Consider the following 14173-nt stretch of genomic DNA (forward strand, 5'->3'; position numbering starts at 1 on the left):
TATTCTAAGTACGGTGAATATCTGACTGGACTCTTCATTGAGGAATTAAAACTTTTTGCCAATCATGTTAAATTAAAGGCCCTTTACATTATTTGTGTTTCTGCAACGAATCATCCTACAGCTATATTAGATTTTAGTTATATATTGTCATTTTTATATAAGCAACCATCTTATAAGAGGAATTGTTTCTGTTACAATCTGTTGGGCTCTATTTTTTCTCCTCATGGGTGAAGTACAACATAGTATTGATTCAGAACCCTGAAGGATTCCAAGAGATGTGATGTTGTGCTCATGTCCTCTAGGTGACTTTGGATGGCCATGACATTCGCTCTCTTAACATTCAGTGGCTTAGAGCTCAGATTGGAATTGTGGAGCAAGAGCCTGTTCTGTTCTCCACCACCATCGCAGAGAATATTCGCTATGGCAGAGAAGAGGCGACGATGGAAGATATTGTCCGAGCGGCCAAGGAAGCCAATGCCTACAACTTCATCATGGAGCTGCCACAGGTACCCCTAGCCTCTCACTCCAGAGGGAAACCCATAAGTTGGAGAAGGAAAAAAAAGTTCTGTGAGATGTATTTCTTTTCACTTGAATCCTAAATCATTAAATTCTTTTTTTTTTTAAATATATCTTTATTGATTTCAGAGAGAGGAAAGGAGAGGGAGAGAGAGAGATAGAAACATCAATGATGAGAGAGCCATTGATCGAGCCCACAACCTGGGCATGTGCCCTGACCGGGAATCAAACCCCAATCGCCTGGATCCTAGGTCGACGCTCAACCGCTGAGCCACGCCCGGCCAGGCCTAAATCATTAAATTCTTAATGTCATGTTTTAGTTTCATGCCTAGAACTGTACCATGCTTCCCCTTTGTTTGAAACCATGTTGTTAATCTATTAAAAGTCTACCAAGCTGGGGACTTTTAAAGCTCCCTTTGTCATAGATACAATTCCTTTATTCTATCTATTAAGCATTTGTCTAAGCGGATGATAAATTTGTTACGTGGCAATAACTTGCACAGTGCTCTTTTGATGTCTCCCGTTGTTGTTTAATTTTGTTGTGCTTAGGCAGCTAATATGTGTCCTCAGCACTGTATCCAACATATTCAAAAATTCCTCATTTATCTTCATTTTAAGCAACAACGGCAACAAAACCAATTCCATATTATTATATGGATTTTGGGGCTAATGGTTAGCTAAGTCAAAGAAGAGTTATTAGTAGTTAAAACATATATAGTGCTTACTACAGACCAGGCATTGTTCTAAGCACTTTACATCTGTGAATTCATTTAGCCCTCACAACCGTCCTTTCAGGCAGCTACTACTATCTCCCTAACTACAGATGGAGAGCTGAGGTTCTGAGAGGTCGCATAACTTGCTCAAGGCTCACACTCATGTGGTCTGGCTCCAGAGTCTGCTTTAGAACAATTTCTATTCCACCTTCAAAATTCCCTGTATGAATAGGATTACAGCTGTATCATATAGTTTAGTGGTTAAAGTGTATAAAGCTTTAGCATCAGTCTGCCTCCATACATGCCCCAGCCTCTCCACTTGCAAGCTTTATAAACTTGGGGAAGTTAATTTACCCCCTTACACCCCAGCATTTTCTTATCCATCAGCTGAGGAGAATTGTACCTACCTCATGCGGCATCTGTGAAGACTAAATGAGATGATATGTGTAAAGCTCCGCTCTGTGCTTTCTTTATACACGGTGGGTGCTCAACTCACGTCAGCTAATAGTTGCAAGGAGTCTGATATCAACGCTTCATTGTGAGGTTCCAATATAATGCTAGACATGCAGGATACTCAGGGACTATTTGCTGTCGATGGTAATGATTATAAAGGTAGTTTGGCCTTTCATACGCAATATAAAAACAACTTTAGCATTGTGTTTTTCTGTGTTGTCTAACTAGAGAAAAGAGACAAGATTTGATATGTGCTCTAAGCCTCTAACGTGGATTTTCAGAACCTTGATCAACTCTTAGTTTGGTGGAAACATTTTATTTGAATTTGAGCCTCACAGAATCATTTATACAGCCAGTGAACCTGGGAATAAAAGAATAAATCAATTTATTTATCTTACTCACAAATATTGATGAGACCTGTTTCAGGAAAGGGTATTTCAGTAAAAGTTGGACCTATGAAAATTCATGCTTGAGAAGGAAGCTAGAAAGGACCTCATGATGGGTTGCTGTCAGGAGTCATCAAATTCTTCCCCTTCATTTCTGGGCTCACTTTCTTCCCAGCAATTTGACACTCTTGTTGGAGAAGGAGGAGGCCAGATGAGTGGCGGCCAGAAACAAAGGGTAGCCATTGCTAGAGCCCTCGTCCGAAATCCCAAGATCCTGCTTTTGGACATGGCCACCTCGGCACTGGACAACGAGAGTGAAGCCATGGTGCAGGAGGCACTGAGTAAGGTTTGTGGAAAGTCTGAGTTCATTTTCCATGTGGAAATGTTTGTGCTGCTGTAGGAAAGGCTGCTTGTTGAGAGGGGGAGGCGAGAGACAGAGAGAGAGACAGAGAGAGATGCTAAATGGGTCAGTGTATCCAGTCTGAATGTTTAGAAAACATTGGTTGACTACAATGTTCACAGTTGAACAGAAGATAGTTACTTGCTTCTAGAAGTTGCACATGTAAAATTTAAAATCTTGTTAAATCTAACTTAAAATCTGTGAGCTTAAAATTTTCCTTTTTTGTTTTTAGCTGTTGATTAATAGCAGCAATTGGACCAACAGTGTGAGAAAGCGTACCGCCCATTTCTAATGTCTGCACAGCCTATTTAAGGATTTCCCCAGGGACCGAGGCTCTGACTTACTGCGGGTTCGAGATGACCCAAAGGCCAATGTCATCCCTGCCTTACGGTCTCACTTAACGGTGCACTGTGCATTGTTACAGATTCAGCACGCGCATACGATCATTTCAGTGGCCCATCGACTGTCCACGGTCAGAGCTGCAGATGTCATTATTGGTTTTGAACACGGTGCAGCAGTGGAGAAAGGCACCCATGAAGAACTGTTGGAAAGAAAAGGCGTTTACTTCACTCTAGTGACTTTGCAAAGTCAAGGAGAGCAAGCCTTTAATGAAGAAGACGTAAAGGGCAAGTGCCTTCTTCATTTTGCTTATACACTGTATTATAAATAGTCAACATATATAATGCTTTATGTGTTTCTATGCATTTTATTTTATTATTTATTTATTTATTTATTTATTTATTTATTTAAATATATGTTTATTGATTTCAGAGAGAGGAAAGGAGAGGGAGAGAGACAGAAACATCAACGATGAGAGAGTCACTGATCGAGCCCGCAACCCGGGCATGTGCCCTGACCGGGAATCGAACCCCAATCACCTGGATCCTAGGTCGATGCTCAACCGCTGAGCCACGCCTGGCTGGGCTCTATGCATTTTAATATACAGTGTTGTCTTATTTGTTCTCCCCAAAGCCCTTGGAGGCATTATATAAATGATAAAGGAAAGAACAGGAGCTCAGGAGGTTCAGTTACAGAGCTCAGGTCTTTTGTGGAAGAACTTTCAACTCATCCCCCACTAACCACCCCCCTTTGCAAATAAGAGAGGCTTCCTATAGTGTCCTGCACACAGTAGGAGCTCTATTCTTGTTGGTTGAGTGAGTGAATCAATGACTAAAATGTTTTGTGCATATTTTCACTAGTGTAAATAGATACTTCAGGCCCTAGTGCACCTTCTCTTTTTCAATCTCAATTTTTCAGGTTTGGTGGTTTAACCAAACCTACATTAACCACTCCACACTTTCTCTACCATAACACATATCAATTTTTGAACTCCACTGGGTATAACTGTACAGTCTATAACTGCATATAACTATATAACTGTATTCATACATGTGTGATTTATTCTGAAATGATTTTTTTAAAAAGTGGTGAGCCTGTCATTTTTTTCCTATTTCTAGTGGGCTTCCCTTAAGTTTTTTATGATTCATGCTATAAGACATCTATTTCTGTGGTGATAACACATAGGCTATTATATGCATACAGTTTGAAAGATTCAATCTTGCTGAGTATTTTGAAATATTTTTGTTAGAATGCTCTAGACAAGTGCTGTTTTACTTATAAACAATAAAGTTAATAGAATGTTTTAGCATCAGACATAGTAATGATGTGCTAGGCAAACATAGTAAGTCATTTTATTTTGATATCGTTCTGCTTATTTCATACACTAAGAAATCCCTCATGCTGTGTTAAAATAGGAAAGGATGACACTGAAGGTGCTTTACTTGAGAGCAGACAGACCTTTAGCAGAGGGAGCTACCAGGCTAGTTTAAGGTAAGTTCAAGCCATGGGGCAGATTTTAAGGTTTCCAAATATTCTTAGGAACCTTCTGCAACTATGATCCTTAGGCAATATTTCAGGTACTACCAGGAGAGCCCTAACTGTAGCCCCAGGTCTTATGTAATAGGAACATGAAATGAACCCTTGGTTGCTGTATTGACATTCTTGGGAAGAATGTTTCTAATTCATGGGGAGTTTTTGTTTAACTGTAGCTTCTCATCTTATTGGGGGTGGGGTCATGATAGAAATACTCTATAATTAAAATGCTGTTTATTTAACATAGCAAGGGGATTTTTAAACAAAAAATTTGTACTTAGTCCCCTCCTCCCCCAAAGCTAACTGTGGTATGAATCACCATCTTACACGGATGTCAACTTCATTTCTTTAGATCTACTCCTTAACCTACTGAGTTGAAATTGAATTCAAATATTTCTTTTTCCAGAGTAACCCATCTGAAGCCAAATCATGCTTTAATTAGATGAAATAAATGTATTTTCTAATGTTTAAAGAGGATTTTCCCAAACATCAGCTATTTATTTTTTATTTATTTTTAATTTTAGCTATTGATTTTTCTATAGATAGATATATGAATATTCACTCTCAAAACATATTTTTTTTGTAGTATGCTACTAGCAAGACTGTGAAATTTAGTCTTTCATCCTGGTTTAAGAGTTGTAATAAAATAGCTCCTTTAATATTAAAAGACTGTGAATTAAGAAGAATTCTGCTCAGGAATATTGACTATATTCATGAAAATGTTATTAAAGGTTCTTTTTCTTAAGTTAGGATACTGTAGTGGGCAATGAACTGACAGCATATTTCTCTACCACTTTCTTACCATTTCTAGATCATTTAATTCAGGGCAGTGCTCTGACAAAGGCTCAGTTATAGGATTTGCTCATTCAAGATAACTAACTAATCATTTATTGAAAAATGGTTAAAGAGCTTAAAACAAAACATTCAGGTAACAACTTCAAGTAGTAAAAACACAAATTTACTTAATATTAAAAATATCAAGTTACTCTATGAAGTGAAAGCTATGAAATTGTCAAAATTATTAGGCAATTTTTATAGACATCTGGCATTATGTTTAACCATGCTTTTCTGATTGGAAGAAAGAATTAAATTGTAAGGTTCATTAGAATCATAACCTGAAGATAAACTAACTTCTTAAATGCAGAAAATGACTCGGCATCTTTTGATCACTAGGTTAAAGATTGCCAAGAGGAGATGTATCTCATGGTCACATCAACAAGAAAATAAACATTTTCTTAACTTTCCAGATGAACCAAATTCCACCTGTTCTAAGTAGCTTATTTACAGTCTATTATTAGGACCAGATAGCCATTTTAATACAAACATTTCCTATTTGACCATTTATTCTCACAAAATTCTACATATTGGTGACTAGGATGAGAAATCCAGAAATAAGATCTATACACAGGAAGAAGCTATTAACCTCCTGCAGAGAAAGAGTTATAAGTCTGAGTGAGAAGGATGGTTAAAAATATCTCATCGTGTGTGCTGACAGATTTTTTTGTGTGTGTGCTAAAAAATGACTAAGTAGAATGTTAATTTGTATCTTATTTCCTTGCCTACAGTCTTTCTGAAGGCTAAGTCTTTAGTCATATATTTTAGGTTCAAGAGCAATTTAATGGATGATAGTAATTAATTTCCTAAATAATAATGTTGAGAGAGAAAGCAAGCATTTATTCCCTGAATTAGTTATTTTTATTTGTGTCGAGTAGTAAAGCAGCTTCTGAGAAAGGGGGTGGTAGATGTAGGTTCCTGAAAGGGGTGAGATAGAATTATAGGTCTGGTGTTTATGGTAGATCAGAGGGGGAACTGGGTGGCCTCGCTGTGTCATTGGGAGAGCCTATGCTAGACAGGCGGAATGGTTTGGGGGGTGGGAAGAGAGAGAGACAGACTTAAGAAATGTAAGATTAAAGCGGTCAAGAGGTCAAGGATATAGGTCTCCCATACTCAGAACTGGGGGGCAGTTACCACATTTTCATGTTTTTTTCTCTCCACATACTCCTAGTACAGCTTCTGACACTCTGAGTTTTATTTTAGCCCCATCAACTAAGTCTCAGCCCTATCATGTATTCTGCTCTCTCCAGGTGACACATTCCTTATTCCTTACACCTTCTGGAGAAGACAGCCCCGCCTTAGTTACCTAACCCAAAGAAATGACTCTATTGCTGTAGAGCTTCAGGTCAGGTTGGGAGGGAAATGGGGTGTCCCAGAAGAAGCCAGTTTGGCAGGCAGTAACTGGCTGAGGAGTGGTTTCATACCTGTTCGTAATGAAGTTTGGCAAGAGTTTGAATATGCAAGACCAAGGAAGAGGGAGGACTTTAGATAAACACACCTTGTTGAACCTGGGTGACTAAGAGGATGGTGGTGCCATTAACAGAATGTGGTGACAAATTGGAGCAGTTAAATTGATGTGTTGCTGCCTTCTCAAGAAGCCAAATGAGCGTATGTAGAAGGCAGGCATCGCCCTGCTACTGGTTTTAGTCTAATTTCACCTGGATACAAATGATAGTGGCTTGTGAATGGTTCCATCTAGATTGCACTAAGTAGCTGATGTAGGTCTCTTCATCTCAAACATCTCTCTTTATACCTTATTACTTTCAATTTGAGTGCTTTGATAAGGAAGTTCCTCTCAAGTCTTCAGTATTGCCTTTGTCACTAAAGATTCTTTTTGCAAATGAATGAAAACCTAACCCAACCCAACCTGGTTTAACCTTTAAAGGGAGAGAGTCAGTTGGCATAACTAAATAGTCCGAGGAGGGTGCTTTGGCTTCAGGCAAAGCTTGAGTTTCAGGGATTGGTTCAAGTCTCTCTCCTCTTCTTTTTGTTTTTTCATTCCTGGCTTTATTTTTTATAATTGCCATCAGCTCCCTCCCAATGCTACATATTTTCAAGTTTAACCTAGAGGGGAGTAGGAGTCTCCTTCCCAGAAATCTCAGGAAAACAAAACGACCTGAACCAATCACTTTCTATATCTGTCCTGTACTAAGTAGATATAATGATATTTCTGTTCTCTCCTCTCCTCATGCTTCCATTTATGCTGTTCTCCCAATCAGAAGTGCTTTTCCTTCTAGCTACAAAAACCCAAATCCTACCTTAGCCACCTCTTCCAAGAAGCCTTTCATGATAACTCCTGCCATGCATTCCTTTTTCCTTTAAATTCTCATACTCTTTACTCAAACCTGCCTTATAGCACTTAGCACATTCTTCCTTACATCAGGGTTGGGTGTACATGCGTTGCTCTTCTACAGGATTTAAGCTCCTTGAGGGAGAAGCCTGTGATTGACAAGTCTTTGTATCCCCCACAGCACTTGGAAGTGGTTTGTATGTTGTAGATGCCCAATAAACCTCTTTTGAATGAATGAATGAACACATCAAGCTACATTATATTTCAGTAAGATACGTGTTGATTAAATATATAGCCTGGAGAAAACCTCACTAAGGGTTCTATTTCCCCTTACTAGCTCATTTGTATCCAGGTGATATTACTTTAAAGTAAACATCAGGTTGGGGGAGAGGGAGAGATAGAGAAAGAGAGATCAAAACTATAACTTACAACCAGAAGGGAAGTAAAGGTGGTGGAACACTGTAATCACAGCAATTAGCAGAGCCATGTAGGTTCAGAATGGATTTGAGTCTTACACCTCTTTCTGGTAAACCAGTAAGACACTTTGCCCCCCTTCTCTTTCTCCCTCCTAGGTCAAGGTCTAGCTTGGGGCCCAGAGCAACCCCACTGATTAATTCTTCCCTAAGAATAGGTCTATCAAATTTAACCCGAAAGCTCCCTTATCTGCTTACCACGTGACCTGGCAAACATTTCTGTTTATTTGAGACGTGTGTTGTAAACTTGCATACCGTTTGAGTCCTGTTTCAACCTGCCCACAGGCTACAGACTGTTTCATATTTTTGTTTATTTACAGAGCTTCCATCAGGCAACGCTCCAAGACTCAGCTTTCTTACCTGGTACACGAACCTTCATTTACTGCTGCAGATCATAAACCTACTTATGAACAAGACAGAAAGGTCAGGCACCAATCATTCATGGGGGAATGGAAGAAGTCCCTCCTGGGGACTATTGTATACCTGTTGAACCTAAAATATGAATTTTCAAGGCCTATATCTAGTAATATTTCAGTCAGACTAAATGGGAGAATACATTAAAACACTAAATGGAAACTCTAAATTTTACACAATGTTTCTAAAGAAACAAAGATTAATTAATTACTTTTAAGGATACCTGGTAACTACAACTGGACTATAAAGGGTTAATTAATAGCTCTTAAATGTACCATTCTAATAAACACCGGCAGATTACATGTACTTAGCAGATTACTTGATTACGTAGGCATGCTTTTAAAGTTTTTAAGAATATCTGAAAATTTTTCCCACAAATTTTTAAATCTCTTTCTCAAATTGTAATAACCTTGGCAGAAGTATTTGATCAACAAAGGTATTTGATAAGGCTAGCTTTATACAAGTTATCACAAATTTTTTAAATTGGCATATAATCGACCTACAACATACCTCACAAAATGATCCCCACGATAAGTCTAGTTACCATCCGTAGTAACTAATCAATACTGTTAATTTTAACATAATTCAAGACAACACAAAGATGGAAGAGATGGGAGAGGAATCATCACATACAGCAATATAACACTCTCTTCCTCGGAATATGTGTATCCAGAGCTACTGTGGGCACTGACTTCCACGTAAAGCGACTACCCCCCTTCTTAAAGCCTTTCGTAATCATTGCCCTTCACCCTTCAGCACTGACACGCTCACTTTTGACCCCCACTACCCTTCACTTGACTCTTTTCATGGCACTTTTCTTATTGAACTTTATTTGAGGTCATGTTGTCTTACCCCCTTACTAAACTATAAGCCTTCTTAAAGTTAGTGACTATATATTATTTGTGTTTGTATCAACTTGGGCACCTCACCCAGTGCCCTGCACCTAGTAGGACATCAGGAGATTTTAAAGCTAGTATAAAAAATGGAATGTCTACAATAAAATAAAGCCTAAATCACAATATTTATCGAAGCTCGTAAGTCAGAGAATATTTTAATTACAAGCTCATTTATTACGCATGATGTAATTTTAAATTTTTAAAAATTTCAACATGAGAATTCATTTTGGAAGTAATTGTAAGCATTGGTTCACACAAATGACAAATTTGGAAGAAAGTACAGTGCTCTTTATGACCTTGACTAAGAAGGACTCTTAAGGCTCTTTCTGGTTTCAATGTATTAATCATGAATAAATAGAGATTCCACTATCTAACAGAGTTGTTGTGAGTTTCATAGATGAACACTTCTTGGGAAGAGCAGGATGAATCACGGTGAGAGAAAACACTTAGCAAGCATGATTGCTTACTGCGTTTTGCCAGGTAGGACTCAAGTCCTCTTCTAGTTCAAGAAATAGGTACTGCAGTTACCTTCATGGTGCTGCCACTAATAACTACGAGAAACATGATGGAAGGAGCTTAAGAGGGCTTCCAGGGAGAAAAGGACCACACACGACACTGACATTTCAAACACAGCAGCACCAATCATCTTCAATTTTTGCATTTTTATGTGTGTCTTTTCCCCCCTAGTTTCTGGGTAAACATTTGACAATAAAAGCAAGAGAGTTAGGGAGAAGAAAAAGAAAATCTGATTTTGCGGTTGTTACTGCTGAAACCGGTAGGTGGCCCAGCACAGGTGCAGAGAGCAGCTGGGTTCCCTGGAGACAGATCCCCAGGGGGTGCTCTTGATGCCGGGGAACTAGAAGGGAGCCGTTTAAATAAAAGGAAACATCAAATACAGAGATTAGTTCTAAAGATATAAAGTGCTCCATAGAACAGTCTGCTCGTTAGCATTGTAAATTAGAATGGAACAATTAAACGCGATTAAATGTTAACCAGTATAATTTTAAAAGAAGGCACTTTATATGCTCTCTCTAGTTAAGGGAGACCTTGGAGGAAGGAAATGACCGGGAAGCCAAAGCGGTTTCCTGAAAGCCCCAAAAGGAAAAGCTCTTACGCTTCTATTAATACTGCTTCCTTGTATGTTACTCATCTGAGTCTTTTAGACTTAAAAAACGAAGTATTTTAAAGAAGAAAACAGTAAAATTAGGGAAAATAAATTTTAACTTACGGAATTTCTAATCCCAGTAAATTTTAAAGCATTTTAATAGTTAACTACATTCTGCAAGCCCAAGCAATGAGAGTCTCCCTTTTTCTTATTTTGATGTAGAAACTCTAACCTTATCTTCTGTTGATTGGGAAATGTTCTATTGTATGTTACAATGCAAAAGGCTTAATTACCTAAAGAAGTTATCTCCATCTTGTGGTTTCTTAGAGTTTTGACTCTGAGAATTATCTCCTCGAAACAACTTAGTCCATTGCTCTCATTTTGAGGGTCAGGTAACTGAGACTCAAAGAGCTGAAGTGCTTGGTGATATAGCCCACCGCTGGCTGTGCGTGGCTCGTCCAAGAACCCCCTTCTTTCTATGCCTATTCCACTCAGCTTTCCTAGGCTCCTTTCTTCCTCTCTGGCATCGATTCCTAGAGTTAGTAAGCTGCCAGAAATAAAATCATTGAACGGAAGGATTTGCTGCGTGAGCGAGTAGTAATGACAAGTGCAAATGTTGAGGACAGGCCAAGAGAGACCTTGAAACGAAGGCAATAACACATCCATCTCCACCTAAGCTGCCTTCCTCCATCCTATCTGGCTTGCAACCATAATGACACAGACATAATACAGGTTTAATTTAAATTGAATTGGTAATATGGTTTTTGATTTTATAAGCAAAAGGAAAGCATTTGAAGTTCTTGCTATTGTATGCTCCTGACATTCAGTTACCAAAAGGGTAAATTACTATGTGTTAATGAAAGAGAACACTAATTAATAGCTTTGTAGTCAATTTACTATAGATATTTTTAGTATAGTTTAATAGAAAAATTAAAAATTTATTATAGATCTATATAAGCCACCTAAACTCCTTTCTCAAATAAAGTGCGCAATAAATTTAAAAATGATTGACTAAATGGGCTAAGACAAAGCACTGAGTAATATCCATAGCAAAGAAAAATAATGGTAAAAATGAGGCTCTGAATGTAATATTTGACTTCAAGAAGATAAAAATTTGCTAGCTCTGACACTTTAATGGCAAATAAAGATATCAGAACAGGGAAATATTAAAATAATATTCATTCCTTGTGAAGAAAATGTGAAATTTAGAAATCCGAATGGATTACAATTTTCCTTTGGGCACTAATTAAGGAAAACCTTACATGATACATGTAAATGATAAGTGTTGACACCACTTCACAAACTTTAAAAATTATTTTGCCTTATTTTAGACACACTGGCTTACCTTGGGAACTTTGACATTTATGAAGGACATACCCTGAAAATTTCACAAGTCCTCAAATACGTAAATACTACTATAACACAATTTTTTAAAATCAGGGGTTTATTTTTCTCAAAGATCCAACATATTTATTACTGCCCAAGAATTCATACCTATGCAATTGTGAAATGGGAAGTATAAAGTCACTTTCAGATGCGTAGCCTCTCTAGGCTCCTTTCTTCCAGTGACAGCATCGTCTCAAGAAATCTAAAGCCATTCCTCGCAAAATAACAAATCACCACATCTTCTAGATCTCTGAAGTCACTCATAACCAATCAAACCACGACTCTTACGTCTGTATAAAAAGGAAAGTACGGAAAAAAATGTCTGTGTGTACATTCGGATGAGTAATCTAACCCTCTCTCCCCTCCAGGACAAGAGCATTCTCGTGGAAGAAGAAGTGGAACCTGCCCCCGTCAGGCGGATTCTGAAACTCAATGCTCCAGAATGGCCCTACATGGTGGTCGGCTCTGTGGGCGCAGCTGTCAATGGGGCAGTCACACCCCTCTATGCCTTTTTATTCAGCCAGATTCTTGGGGTAAGCAAGCCGCTGGACTAGCTTTATCAGTGGATATTGTCATTTTTGATAGGTTGGCTTTTTACTTTAATGTGTTTAGTTTTTTTCTCATCTTTAAAGAATTAAAAATGCCTCAAGTAGCCCATCAGACAGAAGGTAAGAAGACGAAGCTAAGCACTGTCCTTTGGGCTGGCAGGATGCTCATATGGTCATCCAGTCTGTAAAAACTGCACTAAGGCTGCAAATTTATGTTAGCAGAGTGCAGTTTACCTACATGCGAACTGAATCAGGCTGCAAACACGTTTGTTGAATAATACAAAAAAGTTTTAGAGCTATTCTGATCTTGCTGAACAGCTGAGGTACAAAGTTTTACTTTTAATGGCAGGTATTAGCATATGTTGTATAGGCCTCTGCTTCCCTGCTGATTGCACCATTGAAATTGGGAGATAGAGAGAAAATGGGAAAAGGAGAAGTAAAATAAGAATGGGAAAAGATTAAATTCATTTCAGTTTTTCACTTCCTAAAAGTTTCAATATTCTCTATCTGACTTCATTGCTATCATAAAAAATAACTACAAAATTAATTAGACACTAAGAACTTTCTATATAACAGTTCATTAAGCTCTCCTAATAACCATCTGTGGTAGGTATTCTTATTGTTCCCATTTTACAAAGGAGCAATCCAAGGCACAGAGAACTTAGGGTAGCAAGTAGTGAATCTAAGATTCAAATCTAAGCAGTGTGACTTTAGAGTCAGGTTCTAATAAAACCTTATCATTGCAAAATTATTTATCAGAATGCTATCAAGTTTTCTTAGTTAAAATGTATACACACACACTATCTTGTGAGGTCAACAGGGAGGCAAACCTAGAATCTAGAGAAGTTTATTAACTTGTTCAAGGTAACACGGGCATTAGGTGACGGGCCCAGGAGTAATAGGACCTAGTCTTTCAGAAGCCTAGTCTAAAGGATTTGCTGACACACCACACTGTCAGAACTTAGTAAGAATCTTAGGTTTTAGCTTCCCTTTCTCTCTTCCTCTCTTTTCCTCTCTCTCCCTTTCTCTCATTGTCTCTCTAGTAGAGCGCCTGACCAGAAAAAAATGTCCCCACAGGCCTGAGTTGTACAGAAAGACCTGGATAGTCCCACAAACAAAATCAAGTCAATTGTGTAGGGAGGGCCCCAGCCTGGCTTCAATTTTCACACTGCCCCCTTGTGGTAAGCTAGGAAATCGTGTTCATTTCAGGGGAAACTGGAAACACAGGGACCTTCAGCTCTGGTAAATTGAATTTCTGGTTATGTAAAACCTTTATGCTGAAAATGTTTTAAATAATTAATTTATATTCCTTAATGTCTACTTAGTACAATATCATAAAATACTAAAAATGTTTGTTTGCTCACTCAATAGATATTTGTTATCTGCCTTAGACATTGTGCTAGGAACTTGGAAATGCAGTATCAGTCATGGTGTCTTCCTTAATGAAGTTTCAAGTCTATAAGGAAGACAGACATTAAACAAAAAAATTCACTCATCATCTCGTTATTCAACAAACATTTATTGATCATTTATTGTTTACTAGATACTGTTGCTGGTGTTGGGAATAGAGTGTTGAACAAGAAAATCATGGCCCCTCCCTGCTCTCATAAAGTGATATTCTAGTAGTGAGAAGCTCTGGAAATGCATTGCTCTTAGCAGTGATGTAGACACAGAAGGTGTAGGGGGTGGGGTTGAATCAGCAAAGACCCAGAACTATGCCCTAGATGTTTGCTTTTAAAATAAATCCAGGAGGTCAGCATCTTTGCTGATCATCTCTTTCTGTTTTATAAAAGCAGAGTAAGGAATCTACTCACTCAACTTCACCTTATATATTATATGAGCTGCTGTGGAAAGAGTCCTGGTTTCCCTGTCAGGAGACCTTCTGAA

General features: G+C 38.2%; 1 protein-coding gene across 1 annotated transcript in view; it reads left to right on the forward strand.

Moving 5' to 3' along the window:
* ABCB11 (ATP binding cassette subfamily B member 11) overlaps window positions 1-14173 on the forward strand; it is a 68316-nt gene that overhangs the window by 34845 nt on the left and 19298 nt on the right. Inside the window, exons 13-18 of the mRNA XM_016195703.2 lie at window positions 303-506; window positions 2244-2414; window positions 2893-3094; window positions 4223-4298; window positions 8258-8360; window positions 12107-12271. Coding sequence (XP_016051189.2) covers window positions 303-506; window positions 2244-2414; window positions 2893-3094; window positions 4223-4298; window positions 8258-8360; window positions 12107-12271 — 921 coding nt within the window. The remainder of the gene's footprint in view (window positions 1-302; window positions 507-2243; window positions 2415-2892; window positions 3095-4222; window positions 4299-8257; window positions 8361-12106; window positions 12272-14173) is intronic.

The sequence above is a fragment of the Miniopterus natalensis genome, chromosome 8, assembly GCF_054644295.1.
Source record: "Miniopterus natalensis isolate mMinNat1 chromosome 8, mMinNat1.hap1, whole genome shotgun sequence".
Lineage (NCBI taxonomy): Eukaryota > Metazoa > Chordata > Mammalia > Chiroptera > Miniopteridae > Miniopterus > Miniopterus natalensis.